Here is an 18,051-nt window from a genome sequence, read left to right as displayed (position 1 = left end):
CAAAGCCATGTTGTATTATTTGTGACTGCCTTCAAACATTTTTCAGAATGACAAATGATCAGAACGGTGAAAGTGTTTTGCTGCATCCTTGATTTATAACTAATGGAGCCTCTTCCGTGTAATTAGAATGAATGGGTATAGCCATTGATCATAAAGGTCATACTCGCGAAGTGCCTGTGGGCTTTGTATGTATTACATTGCTAGCTAGTTAAATAAATTAATAAAATAATCAACTATGGTTAGAAGAAAACACTTCCTTCCATTTTGTATATTTTCTTAAGAAGCTTAATAAAAGTTAATTTTAGTGTTCTGTGGGGGTAAGTAGATCTAGATTTGTAACCTGAAGCCAGGGCCATTTGGTTTGTTCAATCTATTTGTCTTTATATCTTTTATGTCCTCTAGACTTTCTGTGGAAAAATGGAATTTTTAAATATAGAACATCAACCCAGTAGTCATGAATCACACTCTGATTTTACCCTGTGGCAGGGGTAAGACAGGCAGGGAGATACTTGCCAATTCTAATGGCTTTGGGACATACTGACCCCTTGTTTTGTTTTTAAGATAGGGTCTTACTATGTAGCCCTGGCTGGCCTAGAACTTGCTATGTTAATCAAGCTGGTCTCAAACACACAGAGATCCACCTGTGTCTGCCTCCCTGCTGGCTTTGAAGGCATGTGCCACCATACCCAGCATCATTCTTTCCCTTTTGTATCCAAGAAAACTTGCTAAGTAGCACTGTGTGTGGCTATACCATGAATTTACCCCATCACTTACAGATACAATACTATGGTTTGTGTTATTATCCTTGTACTTCATACTGATCATAATTAAAGATCTTAAGAATGACAGCAAAACATTAATAACAGTAACATATCATATTCATGGAGCACTTACTGTCAACTGCTGTACGTGTCCAGACTGATTTCACTGCCGTAAGCACACAAAGCCAAGAGTGGTGTTACTCTGCTCTTACAGATGGGAAGTCTCCACGGAGGTGTCTGGAGATTGAATAAACAGACTGGGCGCAGGAAGCCAGGCCTCTGGCTTGCAGGAGTTTTATTGCCTTGAACTCTGTGCTCTCTGCAAATACAGTAGCATCTCAGTACTCCAGGACCCCACTGTGAACAACTTTTCTGTTTGAAGCAAAGCGGAGACCATGGAAGCAAGAAAAGCCATTTCTGTCGCTCAAAAAGGGAAGAGCCACCTGGGAGGGTTTGTGGCTGATCCGGAGCCACCACTGCTGGGCTTGGTGCTGTCTTTCCATCATTAGTGACTCATCCAGTCTGAACCTGTCAAACACTTGAGAAGTATGACACTAACTAATGCTTCCATGTGATTAGTAAAGGAAATGGAGTAGAGTTTAATGTGTGAGAATTTAAAGATCTCCCATGAAGGGGGAATCCATGCTTGCAGTGGGCTAATATTTATCTGTCTAGAACTATTCAAGTTCTAGATAACTGAGAAGATTTAGGGATAGAAGAGAAAGTACTTGCACTGTAATGCTTAAGGTAAGAGTATAGGAAATACCATGTTAAAATGCTTTTTGTTGTTTGTTGGACCAAGAAGGCAAGACTTGGTGTAAGATGAATTGTCCATACTTGATAAATTTCTCAATTCTGTTCATTTTCTTCTAGATCACTCCTTTGATGGCCTCAAAAAATCCAAGCATGCCCCAACGTCCCTTGCTGTGGGCCAGCTCTCTGATGTGCTGAATGGGGGTGATGAAGTCTATGCTAACTGTATGGTGATTGATCAGGTAAGGCATGCAGAAGTGACCAGGGGTATTTGAACCACTCCTCCAGATGAGAGAGAGGGCTGGGGCATTGGGCTTCTTGCTTTTTTGTGATCATTTGAGAATTCTAGATTAAGCTCCCTCTTGGGTTCTTTCTTGGGACACAGAATATCTTACCCCACCAAGGGGCACTGGAAGGGGCAGATCTTGAGAACAGCCAGGAGGAACGAGAAAGCTCTTTGGTGGAGCCAAACAGGAAATGGCAATGAGTGGCCAATAGCATTCACACAGATTCTCAATAAGTGCTCCTTCCGTCCTGTATGTGTATATATGGAGGTGGTGGTGGGGGGCGGCGATGTATGTATTTAAATCTAACAGGCAGTAATGAGTAGGTAGATACCTGTTCCCAGCCCATTTGATGTGGTCACATGATCGTCATTCACCCCTGTAACATGCCAGCTGATGTGTATTGAGATTGTAGAACTTTGATGTGCAAACAGAACAATATCCCATCACTGGGAAGCTGGAGCGTTTAGAATTTCTCCCCTCCTTCCCCAGCAGAGATGTGTGGGCTCAAGCTCAGAGCAGAGCTTAGGCGCATCAGTTCTACTCACCTTTGGTTCTGTTCTTCAACTCAGTCATCTTGAAGCTTTTTTTGTATTTATAAAAATTAAATATTCTTATAAATGTGAATTTTTTTCACATCCTAATTTGGCAGAATCTTATGGGATTTTCTTGGATAATTTTAACAAAATGAGATTCCCACCTTCACCTGCTACCTTGAAAAGTAATCTCCATATAGACATGACATACAGACATGTCCACATGTACACACATGCACACATTCACACAGGCACGCACACACGAAATGGACATTAAGGTATTTTACCATTTCCCTTGTCTAATAGATCTTTGTTTCAACTTGTAGTTGAGTGCTCCACTCTTTGGCTTTGTGTCAGGAAGCAGTGTTACAATACATGCATACTATAAATGGCAAAGCCTGGGGTGGAATCCAAAATGATGGAGAAATGAATAAATCAGAATCAATATCAGCTATAAATAACCATTGTGGCTGTGTTGACATAAAGCATCTGAATATGAGTTGTACCTACAGAAATCTAGGTTGGGAGTATGGAGTGAGCCTTTCAGGTTCGGGATGATCAGACTGTGTGCATTAGCCACACTCAGACATAAATGAATAGTTACCTGTAAGGTTTATTATGTTTGTGATAACATATAAGATTTATTTCCTAGCTCTTTTGGGGGATAGTTGACAAAAATAATACACACTGAAATATACAAACAAGGTGATGTGTTGAGATTCATATGCATTGTGAAACCATGAATAATGCTTCTGTACAAGTGAGAGCAGAGACACTTCTCAAGGAGAGTGATTCTGTTTTCCCAGGTTTATACCTAGAATGGTACCTTCTGGATTGAATGCTTGTTGTATTTTGAGTATTTTGAGGAATCTTTGCTGTTTTCTGTAGGTGTAATATCCTTTCCTGCCAGACAGTTCCCAAATAACCACACAGAAACTTTTATTAATTATAAATGCTTGGCCAATAGCTTATGCTTGTTGCTAATTAGCTCTCATAACTTAAATTAACTCATATTTCCTATCTGCGTTTTACCATATGGTGGTACCTTTCTTCAGTACAGTGTGTTCATCTTGCTTCTTCCCACGTCTCCTTGCAACTTGGCCCTCTTCATTCCAGTGAGCTTACGCTCTCCTTGAGCCCTGCCTAACCTCTTCCTGCATAGCTATTGGCTCTTTATGAAACCAGTGAGAGCAGCACATCTTTACAGTGTACAAAACGTGTTCCACAAACGTTTTCAATGATGGCCGTGCTAATTTACACCCTCCACCAAAAGTGTGCCAGGGCTCCCTTCTCTGCCCCCTCGCTAAGTCTCTTCTGCTGACAGCTTTAACATGACACTTTGCTGTGGGGTTGGTTTACACTGGTGTTAGTAGACATCTTTTCATGTGCATAGTGGCCATTAGGGAATCTTAGAAAAATGTCTGTTTAGGCCTTTTGCTCATTTAAAAATTGATTTTTATTGCTCAGTGTGTGTGTGTGTGTGTGTGTGTGTGTGTGTGTGTGTGTGTGTCCAGGTGTGCATAAACCACAGTGTGAATGTGGAGGTCAGAGGACACCAGCTTCTTCTGCCTGTGAGCACAAGGCCATCTTTGCATTTCTCTTTGTCTTTTAAAAATTCTTTCATCAGTGTTTTATAGTTTTCAGTATACAGATATTTCTTGTCTTAATTAGATTTTTTTAAAGATTTATTTATTTATTATGTATACAGCATGTATGACTGCAGGCCAGAAGATGGCACCAGATCTCATCATTACAGATGGTTGTGAGCCACCATGTGGGTGCTGGGAATTGAACTCAGGACCTCTGGAAGAGCAGTCAGTGCTCTTAACCACTGAGCCATCTCTCCAGCCCTTAATTAGATGTTTTATTTTATTATGTGATCTCCATAATTTCAGTGAACTTTTTGAGTTTTTATTCCATCTTGTTCTAAGCTTCACAAGACAGATTATCAATCCTACTTTGATTTACCCTAACTATTGTGAATGTTTCAACTTTGCATGGGAAACTGTCATTGCAATGTTAAAAAATGCACTAAAATTGAAAAAAAATAAACCTCAAAGATGAACTTAGGATATAATTTTTGTTTATGACTACTTTACGTAAAAGAAATACTGCTTTAATAACATGAAACAAATTAGAAAAGGAGAATGCAGACAGCCCAATTCACTAAACATAGAAAAGGATTGCCAAGTTTATACAGTTAGGACAGGCTCAGCTAGACTATGGGCGTCCTTCATCTCTTCCCTCTAATTGTTGGGGGTCACAGACGCACATCACCATGGCTCGCTTTTATATGGGTTCTGGGGATTAGAATTCAGGTCCTCAGCACTTCTACTGAGGTATCACCTCAGCCCTTCCTGTTACTCTTGGAGTCTCACTTGCTTCCTGGAGCATTTGCTGTTGGTTTTCGTTGTATAAATTATTAAGATGACAGCTGATGATGTAGGACCCTAACAGTCCCACTCATGCTGCCTTTCCCTCCCTTCATCCCTTTGCTCTTTGGTGCTGGGAATTGAATCCAGGGTTTTGCATTTGCTGGGCTGCTCTCTACCATGGAGCTCCTCTAGCCCCCTCTACAAGGGGGGTGGCTCTCTTCATTTTCTCTCTCTGTCCTGAGATGATGCCTGTGGACAACCTCCCCTAATTCACAAGCACATGCAAGCCTGTGTCTCAGAGAAGTGTTTTGATCAACCAGGGCTCTTTCCCATGCATGCAGCATGGACTTCTGTTACCAGTGCGTGTAGATAAATTTCAGGTTCCCCTCTGACTTCCTGCCAGTCCCCTGCTTGTTCTTCCCAGGTCTCTTTTACTCTCTGCTGGGTCTTCCGCTATGAATACAGTGTTGCTTGCTGGCTTTAATGCTTGTTTTATTTACAGGTAATTTGAGGTTTGGACATTTAAAAAATCTTCAAGTTATACAATGTACTTTTTATGTCGTTTGATATGTTCTTCATTTAGTGATATTTATTAGAGAAACTCAGACTTATGTACCCACCATGACAATTCTTATGAACTGTGTTTTGAGTACAGCTGGTTCTCTTTGGTGTTTTCTCGGGTATTTAACAACATATGCCCCCCATTTTGAGGTAGTGATTCATAGTGTTAAAAGGACAGCAAGGCTCTGCTTAATTTATAGGCTAGCCTTCTTCCTTTTGAGAATTATGGGCTAGTGATAGAGGATCATGGGACAGGCCACGTGAACACAAACACATCATAAAGGAATTCTCTGGTTACATAAAGCACAAAAGAGAAGAAAAAGATAAGTGTGGTGGATTTTTAAAAAAAATTCTGGCGGTTTTGTTGATTTTAATTAAACCACTCCTTCCTGTTTTTGTTTGGTATTTGTTCTCTTCCAATGTCCAGGTTGGCGATTTGGACATCAACTATATAAACATAGAGGGACTCTCTGCCCATACCAGCCCCGAATCCATGAGGTCCACTCTGGGGCCTGAGGCTTGCAAGCACATCCTTCCTCCTGCCAGCAGTCCCTGTGGGCATCCATTCAGTGAGGACAGTGAGGGGACAGCGGACACTGCAGCCCTGCAGCCCTGCACCTCACTGGCCGGTTCCCACACTTCTAATCTGAACCTCTCTTTCGGTCTTCATGAATTTGAAAAGGAGCAGAGTCAGCTCAAGAAAAGAAGGTGAGATGCTTCTTTCTGGAAGAAAACCGCAGGGAACTGGGGGAAAGGTGTCCTCGTCACTTTCTCTATATCAAGATGTTACCCCCTTTTATTTCCTGTATATATCCATTTGAAAGGAAGGCAGTTAAGAAAGCCAGCAAAAATGCAGTAAAGGAAAACCACAACACTGAGTAGATTTGTAGAAACGGAAAAGTCTGACATGACCATGTTTGTGGCATGGATACAATGGCAGTGGAGAGAAGGGCAGTGGGTAACACGTATGGAAAATTACCTGCATTATCTGCTGTTTACTAGCAGACCAATCCATTAGTATTTGTAGCAGTAGGAAATAACTGGGGACTGGATATGTAGTTACACAGTCTTAAACTGTACAAATGGAGTACTGCATAGTTCAAGAAAAGGAATTAAAGACAAGTGTGTATACATAATCTGCATAATCAAAGGCATGAAGTTGAAAGAAGTGAGCTACATAAACAGATTTAATTTTTATAGAATGGAAAATAAGACAATTTATTGCATATGTGCATAAACTATAAAGAGAAAGGAGAGAGTGGGGGGGAGGGGAAATTCCCTAAATTCAAGACAGTTGCTGCCACTCGTGAGAGAAGGCCAGCGGGCTAGATGGACCTTGCCTGCACTGGTGAGCATTTGTGTTTCAAGTTGGGTGGGCTCATCAAGGCTTTATTGTCTTCTGGTATACATGAAATAGCATTTAAAAAAATTACTATTGTCATGATGACATATATTTGTGTGTGTTCATGCTTTCTATGTCTATATGTCCATTTTCTTTAGGAAATAAGCCAGTATCCACTTTCTTTAGCCGTTAATCTATTTTTTCACATATCCTAACCCTGTGATTCTGTGTACATTTTCACATGAGAAGTTATGAATCAAGGTGAACGTAGCGTATTTAAGTATATGTAAGTGTTTGTCTGTAAATGAACATGCATGTAGATGAACATATTCTCAGAAGAGCTATAGTTGATCCAGAAGAGACAGGGAGGGGATGAGTGTCCGTGGACACTATCCACTGGGTATATTTTGTGTGAATCTACAAACTGAGTTTTTTAAAATGCCGAGTATTGATGTTGAAGGGTATTTTGACTGCAAGTCCTAACATCCTCACCTTGTGTTTGTGTTTTATCTTACAGTTTTGTAGATGCTGGAGAGTGGTTATTTTAATTGTACTGTAGGGTCTTTGGGGCTTTGAACCTGTATACTGGGGATAAGAAGCCACCAGTGTAGGCCAGCAGCATACAGTTCCATTGTATGTGATTTAATACATCCTGGCAGAATCTTCTGGGTCTGTTAAGTGCCCCTCAGATCTCAAGAAGTGGGTTATTTAAAGAGACATTTGAGAAATATAAGGTAGAAAAAGTCAAAATGGTTATTCTGGTCTTTTTATGAAAATATTCCCCAGAATTTCAAACTTAGGTTTCCATGGTCCTGTTGTAGGAAGTTTTAAACATTTCCTTGCTACAGATAGAGTTTTTCCTTTTTAGAGTACCAGAAAAACTAAGCCAGCACTCAGGAGACAGAAGTAGGAGGATTGCAGGTTCAAGGTCAGCCTGGGCTACACAGCACTATCAGTGGTCGGCCGTGAGAGCAGCTGTGGCCACAGAGGCATTGCCTGTGTGACTGGAATTCCCTGACAGATCCTTCACACTCTGTAGTCTGTTTGTGAGCCTTTTCCTTCTATGACTTTTTACCATAAAAATCAACTTTCTGAGAAAACCTCCAACAATTCAGTATGTACGAGATGTAATATTACTTAAAGTCCGTAGCTCTTTTGAGAAAATAAAGGAAAAATAAACCATAAGACACCTATTTTAAAATATTAAATGACAAAAACTTAGGTAATAGGGAACAACCATTTGCTTCATTTTAAAACTTACACACCTCAGACCCCCTTCTGTTTCATCATAATCCCCATTTTTTTCTTTAAAAAGTCACCTTTTCATCACCTCCCTCCTCCAGAATTTAAGCAGTTTTATGCAATGGCGTATTGAGTATACTCTAGTATCTTCTAGTTTATGTTATTGTAAATCCATTACCTCTGGTCACAGCCCAATGAATTGACCTCATATCCTATTGATGGGATATGATTATAAGTGGTGAATGTTTTCTGATGTTGAAAATAATGTAATATTGGAGCATCCATGGCCTCTTCATAGAGATAAGCTTGTCCTGTAACTGGAAGGCCGTGCACCCACAGTAGCATATTGCTACAGGCTGCCAGTGAGAATCCATTTCACCAGAGCAGAGACGACAAGCTGAGAACACAGGCAGCAAGCTCTGATGGTTAACATTTAACAGGAGTATTTTCTTCACACTGAGTTTTGTTTTTCACTAAAGAAAAAAAAAAAAAAAACAAGAATCTAACAGACTCCAAGATATTTGGATGTTGAAATAAGTAAAATAGAAGTGTGCCTCCAATTCTCTTTTCTGCTCGGTGCTAAGAATAAGACACTCAGTGAGTTCTTGGAAGAAGAATCCTCCTTGGAAACCCCCCATGGCCCCCCATGACCACACATGGTCACCCATAGCCACTCATGACCTCCCATAGCCACTCATGAACCCTCATGACCCTCTGTGATCCCCCATGATCCCCCATGGCCACCTGTGACCCCCCCATGACCCCTCATGACCACCCATGGCCGCCCATGGCCACCTGTGACTCCCCATGACCCCCATGACCCCTCATAACCACCCATGACTACCCATGGCCACCCAGGCATTGATGCTTGGTGGAATGGTTTAAACATAAATGTTTTGAGGGACTGAACCTTGAAAGTGGGCAGACACATTCTGTCCTTTGATGCTATGGTTATAAAAGTTAAATAGAAAAACATTAGAGTAGGGAGAATCTTTACTTCCTTCTGAGACAGAATCCTTAACAGTAAGTCTCTGAAAATGACCATCTTATGTTGATGGCTTGAGGCTTCCCATGTAGTTTCTCTCTGACCCTTGTTCCCCTGCGGTGAGCTCTTTGCTGTCTCTCCTTATGCTCAACTCTGCCCTCCTGGCTTTCCAGCTGAGGGGATGCCATCTGCATCTTCCCTGTGTTGTTGGCCTGCTGCACAAACAACTCAATGGATCAGCATTGCAGGCATGTTCAGTATGTGAAGGATTGCTATATAGGCCTGATAATAATTATGTTTACAAAACAAAAATAGTGAGGTTGTCACCATCAAACCCACTTTTGTAAAGTAATTGAAATGGTGTATCAGGCTTTTTCTTTTGGGCCACCAACCAGCTCCCAAATCATGACCCAGAGACTTCTTATTAGTTCTGAATGCTCAGCCTTAGCTTAGCTCCTTTTCTAGCTAGCTCTTTTAACTTAACCTGTTTCTGTTCATCTGTGTTTTGCCTCGGGGCATTTTACCTTCTTTCTTTCTATATATCTTACTTTTACTGCTTTTCTATGTCTGTCTGTCTGGTGTCTGCCTGGCTTCTTGCCCCAGGCATGTCCCTCATTCTCTCCTCCTCCTTTTCTCATTCTTCTTCCCTCTCCTGAACCTTCTTTTTATTCTGTCTGCCCACCAGTCTCGCCTATCCCTCTCCTGCCCAGCTACTGGCCATTCAGCTCTTTATTTAGACCAATCAGGTGCCTTAGGCAGGCAAGGTGAAACAAATGCAACACATCTTTATCTTTATAGACTTAAACACACATCCTTACCTCATTAAACAAATGCAGCACAAATAAAATCAACACACTTTTACACAGTTAAAGTAATATTCTGCAGCATAAACACATGTAACACATCCTTGCCTAATTAAATTAATATTCTACAACAAAATAGCTTTTGTCAGGTAGGAATATCCATTTGGGGGACACATGAAATTTTGTTTAAAAGGCTAGTGAGAAGGCTCAGCAGGTGGCTAATGCCACCAACCATGACAACCTGAATGTGATCCCCAGGTTCCATATGGTGGTAGGAAAGATCTAACTCTTGCACATTATTCCCTGACACATCCACACACCCACCTACTTGTGCACACACAAAGAAAAGAAAAAAATAGAAAGTTTTCTTTAAAAAGAGACCCAGAGGAGAAAGTATAAAAAGCAGTATCAGTGAGAAATTACATGGCCATTCATTGCATCTCACACCAGTGAGAGAATCTGAACACAGAAAAACAAAACCCAGCGTCTGTCTGACTGCTCACCAAGTGACTTATTTCATGCTCTAGTTCCAGCCTGGATGCCCTGGTTGCTGACAGTGAAGGGGAAGGACACTCTGAGCCCCCCATCTGCTATGCTGTGGGCTCTCAGAGTTCCTCGAGAACCGGGCTTCCCAGTGGGGATGAACTGGATTCTTTCGAGACCAACATGGAACCAGACTGTAACATCTCCAGGACTGAGTCACTTTCTCTCTCAAGTACTCTGCATTCCAAGGTATTCTCCTGGGTGTTTGTTTACTTGTTGTAAATGCACAGACCGTGTTCTCAATGCACCCATCTCTACCTACAGAACAGACTCTGTCTTCTGCCCCCAGAGGAAATACTTGTGTATGAGTCAGGAGGGACTTGTGTGCTATCTGTTTTTCACTCTCTACGACTCCATTTTCATCTTTATAACTCTTCCAGCAGTTGGTTGATGTTACTGACCCACAAGGAGAACATGTTGTTTTTATGTTTTACTTGGGAAATGTTACTATTTCATGTGATATCCCTGCTCCCCTTCCTGACACAGAGGGAGGAAAATTGGTGATGCTGGTGTCAGTGATCACGTTGTTTTGCACATATAATCTTTAGTCTGGTCCAGGCAAGGAGGTAGGTGATGTCACTAAGTCAGAGGTGACATCTGCTGGGCGTTCCTGGCTTCACAAGCTAATCTCCAATGCCATTCACTTTGCCATCTTGAAGTTTTACTCTTCTTTATAATTTTATGAGCTTCATGGGCTCATCAGGGCTCATAGAGGCGGAACTCACAACCAGGGAGTCTGCATGGGACTAGCCTAGGCACTCTGCATATATGTTACAGTTGCGTAGCTTGGTCTTCTTGTGGGACTCCTAACAGTGGGAACAGGGGCTGTTCCTGGCCCTTCTACAGGCTTTTGGGACCTTACTCATACTGGGTCACTTTTCCCAGTCTTAATACAGAGGGAGGCGCTTAGTCTTACTGAAACTTGATATGCCATGTTTTGTTGATACTCATGGGAGCCCTGCCCTTTCCTAAACAGAAATGGAGGAGGAGTAGACTGGGGGATGGGAACAGAAGGGGTGGATGGGAGGAAGGGACTGGGAGGAGAGGAGGGAGGGGAGACTGTGGCCAGGATGTAAAATAAACAAATAAATGTATTAAAAATAAATACTTTAATACAGTTTTTCAAGACAAACTCTTCTGTTTGAACATACATGTATGTTTTTTCTATTTGAGTGCTGTTGTAATCCACTCATTTTCTTCTTAAATTGTATTCACTACTGTAAAACAATGTGTGAAATGCCAGGGTTCTACCAAGAGCATGTTGGTTAGTAAGATGATGCCTTACTTTCACAGTATAACCTGTAATATACAAAATAACTTTCTGTATGTGCAAGTTTTTCTTCGCCCATCTAGGAAATAAACAGTACTTTTATTTTATGTTTTGAAAGGATTAGAGTTTTGTCTAGGTGGCCATAGGTTGGTCATATGCCATTCCTCAAATTATGGTCTTCTAACCCCCTCACTGAATCTTTTTCCCTCTGTAACCTGGAAGTCTATACTTATCATTTGAACCTGAACATCATCTGATAATTCTGGGTAATAAGAATAGAAGTGTGGGTGAATACCATTGAAGAAAGAAATGACTATGGTTGTGAATGCTAGTACTAGCTAGTTTTGAGTTTTGGATAGAATGTGCAAACCTTATCGTTCCTTGGAATGAAACATAGCTCTTTGGAAACAGTTCCTAAAGAAGATTCTGTGCTGTATAGCACAGCTTGTCTTGCCTCTGTAATTACCCAGCATAACATTGCCAAAACGGTTTGGACAGTTTTCAGAGTTCCATTGTCATGAACAATGGCTGCTATGCGTGACTTCAGTGAAGAGGATGTCACCTAGTGGGCTCCACATGGCTCATTCCCTGCTCAAGCTAGAGTACACCTCAACATCCAGTGACTCAGCCTCTGGGCCCAGTGGGCGCTTCTAGATAAGGCAGCAAAGCCAAGGCCCTTGGGAGCCAGGCGAGGCTTCTGTGATCAGCTTTGCCCTGAGCGCTTTAGCCAATGACTGCCAAGGAAGCATGTGTTTTCACTTAGGAAGAATAGGCAGGACCAGCTGTCATGCAGGACAGTTTGTAATGGCTTAATTTTAGTAAAGGATTCTGCATCCCTTTCTCTGAACTCTCACCGTAAATGATACCTCAAAAATACAGGGGCAGGATCCATGCTAAGGCCTCTGTGGAATAGGAGTTAGATACCATAATGGCTTTAATGAATTTCTGTTGCATATTCATCAAAAATTTATGGAACATGTAAGAGAACCATGTTTTAATTACCTTGCCATCTTTCATTTTTATATATGTTGCAAATATAATAGTAAAAAGAACACATAATTGGGAAACAGAAACAAAAATGGTGGGTCATTTAAAAGAAATGATATTAAAGTCTTACAAATCATTGACAGCATCAATCTGGGAAGGACAGATGGAAAGTCTATTAGACAGTGGGCCCAGATGAACAACCAGGACTCACATGGACTTTCCTTAACATTATAAACTTAAACAGCCATTTGAAAGCTTAAAACCTCTTATAATTGAATGTCGGTATTTCACTACTTTCTAAAATTGCTTAAGGAAGGAGATCTCAGTATATAATTTTGTTTAAATGCAGAAGTATAAAATAACAAAAAAGTAATAATCTGTGTAAAAAACAAATTAAAGCCATGGTTGAACATTCAGAGAAAAAGTCATGTGACTTAATTTTCTCATTTTTAACCAACTTGTTGACATGGTACAATGGTATTCTTTTACACGTGTGAGAACTATTCCACAAAGCTTAAGTTTATCCAAGCATTAGATAAAAAGGACAACCCTGGAAAAGTTTTGAGAGGCAAACAACAAATAATTGAGAAGATGGTGTAAAAAAATGTGCCCAGCTACATGGGAGACCCAGACAGACTAACCCAAGCTCAGTGCCAGCCTGGGCAACTCAGTGAGAGCATGTCTCAAAATGAGCAGCAGAGCATGGGGCTGAGGATGTAGTTCTGTGATAGAGTGCTTCCCCAGCATGCACAAGGCCCTGGGTTCAGTTCCTAGACAAATAAACAATTGCACAGATGAAATGAACGGGTTGGGGTTTTGTTCGGTGATGGTGATTATGTGACGTTGCTATCTTTCATAGGAGTCCCTGCTTTCGGGGATTCGCTCACGTTCATATTCCTGCTCATCACCCAAAATCTCTTCCGGAAAATCCCGGCTAGTGCGTGATTTCACAGTGTGCAGTTCAGGTGAAGGTAAGCCCTGTCTACTATCTGACGTTGAACTCATTCAATTCCAGAACAGACGAGTTTCACTTCCACATTCACACTGATTTTTTCTAAGCGGAGTAAAATCTTTTCCTTGTTGGACATCAGCCGTTGTAGATTCAATTTTGATAAAATTATACATACATGCCCACTTCTCTGTTGTTTAGTAAAGCATTGATCTTAAGGATGCTACAAGTAAGAATGGACTCCAGGTATATTACTGTGGGGGCCTTAGGATTTTACTTAAGTAAATTCTGAGAATTACTTTGGTCCTATAGGTACAGTGCTGGGGGCAGCTCCTCAGAGGCAGACCAGCAGGGCAGAATGGAGTTGCTCCTTCCTCACTTAGCCCAGGCCTTGGGAGAGTTGAAATAATAGTGTGTTCACAATACATCTCAGCATTTGGAGGAAGAGCAGCAACGTAAGGGAGGCAGATGAAACGTTTATACGCTAAACTTTATACGAAAATGTAGCATAGCTCCAAGAAAGGATGCACACCAGAGGAGTGTGTTTAATTGTCAAAAGGGAATTCTGCTATCAATGATTTATAAGACTTTAATATCGTAGAAAACCTATGAGCAATGCAGTTCTACTGGGAGCTGCCTTCATCCAGCGCCCTCGATTCAAACTTTGCTTTGAAATGTAATTACTTCACACTTCCTGGGAACAGATTCTTGTGTAATAGGCTGATATGGGAGTGTTCGTGTCTGTGTGAAATGCATAATAGTTTAATAAAAAAATAAACTTCAGTACATCAGACAATGCCCTTCTTTTCTCCTTGAGCCATCCAAAAGCAAGCTGCAGGTCTCAGTCAGGACTCTCAGCTCCCCCAGCATGCAGCGTTTAAGGGTCTTCCCTTTCCCCTTTCTTCTCTTTCTTACTTTGGTCTGGTTTTACTACTATTTTGCATCGTTGACATCGTGTGGAACAATACTGAGATGCTAGCCTTCGAGCTTGGAGATGCTGTTCCAAAGTGCTGACATGTGCTAAGTAACCCAGCAAGCTCTGCTGCGCGAATAAGACAGACGAGACATGAGCAACCCAGCCAGTGTTGCTTTGTGTTTATCCCTTTTCTTCTGGGATGCATTATTAGCAGAGAAGGATGACTGGTCATTTGTGTTTCTAAAAGTCCTCAGAGAGAATAAAAATGGCTACAACAGCTACTAGAAGTTAGACGTTTGCTCTGCATTTCCCTCTTCATTTCATGGGTTTTTCTTGGCTCTCCAAGACTTCTGTCAGCCTTGGATTCAGGTCCCTTTAATAGTACCTTGACAGCTTTTCATTAATAGACTAGCTGGTGACTTAGTTTCACACTATTGCCATTTGGAAAGCACACTGGGATCTTCTGGTCAGTGTGCTGTATGGGTGCCTTACCATTAGCACTGTGGTTATTCCAACCTGGAAGCTTTGAAATTAGTGACCTGATGGCACAAAGGAAGTTGAGTGTTATGGAAAAAGTTCCCTAAGTTATAAGTTTTTTGTTTTGTGTGTGTGTGTGTGTGTGTGTGTGTGTGTGTGTGTAGCTGAGGACCGAACCCAGGACCTTGTGTTTGCTAGGCAAGCGCTCTACCACTGAGCTAAATCCCCAACCCCAAGTTATAAGTTTTAAGTAAAAGCTTAAATCTGTGCATTTGAATTAGAAGGAATAAAAAAGATGACATCAATTCCTTTGTTACACCTTTAGTCTATAAATAAAGTATTGTCTCTAAGCAGTGTATGTAAAGACAGGGCTATTTGAATGAAGTTTGAAAGCATCCAGAAGGTAAGCATTAGAACCACGTGGTTTAGCTTGATACAATACAACACACACACACACACACACACACACACACACACACACACACACACACACACGGTGGGGGACGGAGCGGGAGAGAGAGAGGGAGAATGAGAATTGAGGGTTCCAATGGACGGAAACTGTACAGTTGTCACCAACTCCATTGATCCCACTTATGGATCAGTCACACCCTTAGGGCTACAAAGGGTAATTTACCTCCTAATAGAGAAGAAATAATTTTGACTGTGTCTGTGTAGCCAAAACACAGATGCAAAAACTTGTCTAGTTCAAGGACATATTCGAATGTCTATTGTTTAGTTTGATGGAATGAATCAAAAGTAAATTGATATTAGTTTTGTTGTTACTTCTCTCTTGATGAATTTTTGCATAATACTAAATTTTCCTCTGTTTAAACAGGGACTAAGTCTCCATTTGCCCAAGGGGGATGCTTCCTTGTATGAGACATAATGCAAATACCCAAACTTAGGATGCATTTGTATTATTTTAAATTCTTTTTAAAACTTTTTATTAATTTACCTATGTATGTAGGTGTTTTGCTAGCATGAATGTATGTGCACCTTGTGCATGTCTGATGCCAGGGAGGCCAGAAGTGGGTATCAGATCTCCTGGAACTGGAATTACAGATGGTTGCGAGTCACCCTGTGGGTGCTGAGAATTGGACCCAGGTCCTCTGAAATTCTCTTCAAATCTTTTATTTATATTTAATTTATTTTGTGTGTATAGTTATGTGTGTGTGCTATGTGTACAGGTACCCAGACAGTAGTGAGCCACCCAGTATGAGTGCTGGGAACTAGAGTCAAGTCCTCTGCAAAATCAGCAAATACTTTAACCACAGAGCCATCCCTCCAGCCCCTCTTTCTAGTTCTTAATCAACATATTCTGTCTTCCTTGTCAGTTCTGAAGGGTTACCTGCTGTTATTTCTCATGCCTTCTTTTTTTAAAATTAATTTTGAGTCAAGTGTTTAATGGCAGTAACTTCAGTATTTTATGTTTGTATACCTAAAATAAAGCCCAGCTTTATAGTTTCTTTTGGTATTTTGTGGATTTCTAGAGAAAGGAATGTTGTCAGTATTGTAATAATAAATATAACCTCACTATGAAGTCCAAATATAGTCTACATTAAGAATTTGTAGAGTGATGTCACACTTTAAAAGTTTCTATAAACTGATGGATGGAATCTAATTATGACCAGTTGCTTTATAATGAACTTTATAAGTTAATAGGCTTGACTCTCTTATTTTCTTGGCTTGTCATCCTATTATTTATAAGAACCATGACTTAATTTGAAAAAACATTTTACAACGACTATAAAAGCCTTTGGTTTTTCTCAAAGTAGGTTTTCTGTTACATACAAGAACTTGGGGTATTTATTTACATGGTGTATGTACCTGGCTCATCCTCCTGTGTTCCAGTGCCCACCTCTTCCCCCACTCTGCATTGTACTGGTGAAGGATTGCCCCACTCTGTGGGTAGTGTGATCCTCAGTGCCTGCTCCCTCCCGTCATTTCTCCCCATCTAACTCAGTGCCCCCCCTTAGAACCCATAGTAAGTATTCTGACTCTGTAAACAAGGCGGCACTGGTGTTTGCAGAAACCTGCACTTCTGCCCTACCAGGCCAATGGGAAGTGTTCTTTCCCATCTGCCACAGAGCAGATCTCTGATTGGGCTGCTTGAGGATGTGACATTGTAGTGTGTGAAGACGGACCCTTCCCTGTGCTGGCCTTCAAGACTTCCTCAGTGCTCTGCTGAAAAACAGCAGTTTAATGGATTTCCCCATCTTGGGGATTAGTGTTACAAATAAGGTTGAAGTTTCAGTGAGAAAGCATCCAAAATTAGCCACTTTTCCATACTGTTTTGCAAAACTATGGGCTTCCCTTTGCTGATGCTAGACACTCCTGAAGTTCCCAAATTGCCCTCTCCCCTCCAAACCAGGGCAAGCAATAAAAACCTCAGGTGCAGAAGATGAAGTGCTCTCATGTTTTTTTTCTAACTGATAATGTATAATGTATAAAATGATAAGTTTGGTGAATGTGTGCATCTCAGACTAACAAGTGACTGCTGTTCATCTTTCCTTCCTTCCTTCCTTCCTTCCTTCCTTCCTTCCTTCCTTCCTTCCTTCCTTCCTTCCTTCCTTCCTTCCTCTTTCTTTCTTTCTTTCTTTCTTTCTTTCTTTCTTTCTTTCTTTCTTTCTTTCTTTCTTTCTTTCTCTCTCTCTCTCTCTCTCTATCTATCTATCTATCTATCTATCTATCTATCTATCTATCTATCTATTTATATGTGTGCCTTACAGAACAGAGATCATACAGTTTTCCAGAGCCACCAGGAGAAAAAAGGTACGTTGAGGGTTTCCATTTCTTCAGGGTCCACTGATCTATCTTTGGAAATGTCTGTACATCACTTGTCCTATATGTCCAATAGTTGGTGAGAGGTTTCTGTGTAATAAACTACCCAAGCCCCACTATTCCCTCTCTGGAGTCAGTGTAGTCAGACAGATGTCTGTTTTCTCTACTCAGGGGACAGGCTGCAGGGCTGGGGACAGGGGGCTCTGGTTTAGGTTATTTTAGGCCTGAACATCTCAAGGGGCCGTGAGGACCACCAGCTTCCCAGGCTGCAGGATTCCTCTAGATCTGCTCTATCACTAGGGGTATCTCTCTTGCAACAGTTCGCCAGGTGATTGTTGTGGAAAGACCATAAACATGCCTGCCCCTGCCCCCTGTGGACTTACATGCCTGCCCTGGCCCTCTGTGGACTTACACACCTGCCCCTGCCCGCTGTGGACTTACACGCCTGCCCCTGCCCCCTGTGGACTTACACACCTGCCCCTGCCC

General features: G+C 41.4%; 1 protein-coding gene across 1 annotated transcript; it reads left to right on the top strand.

The window, feature by feature from the left end:
• Positions 1 to 454: 454 nt before the first annotated feature.
• Positions 455 to 17,556, top strand: LOC118575475 (rho guanine nucleotide exchange factor 28-like; the record flags this gene model as incomplete). Its single annotated transcript, XM_036176018.1, has 6 exons — positions 455 to 488; positions 1,635 to 1,756; positions 5,698 to 5,978; positions 10,170 to 10,374; positions 13,302 to 13,413; positions 17,514 to 17,556. Coding segments are annotated over exons 1-6 (797 nt in total), but the record flags the coding sequence as incomplete, so codon positions are not given.
• Between the last annotated feature and the right edge of the window lie 495 nt (positions 17,557 to 18,051).

Source organism: Onychomys torridus, unplaced genomic scaffold (assembly GCF_903995425.1).
Source record: "Onychomys torridus unplaced genomic scaffold, mOncTor1.1, whole genome shotgun sequence".
NCBI lineage: Eukaryota > Metazoa > Chordata > Mammalia > Rodentia > Cricetidae > Onychomys > Onychomys torridus.
This window is presented reverse-complemented; position numbering and strand designations above follow the sequence as displayed.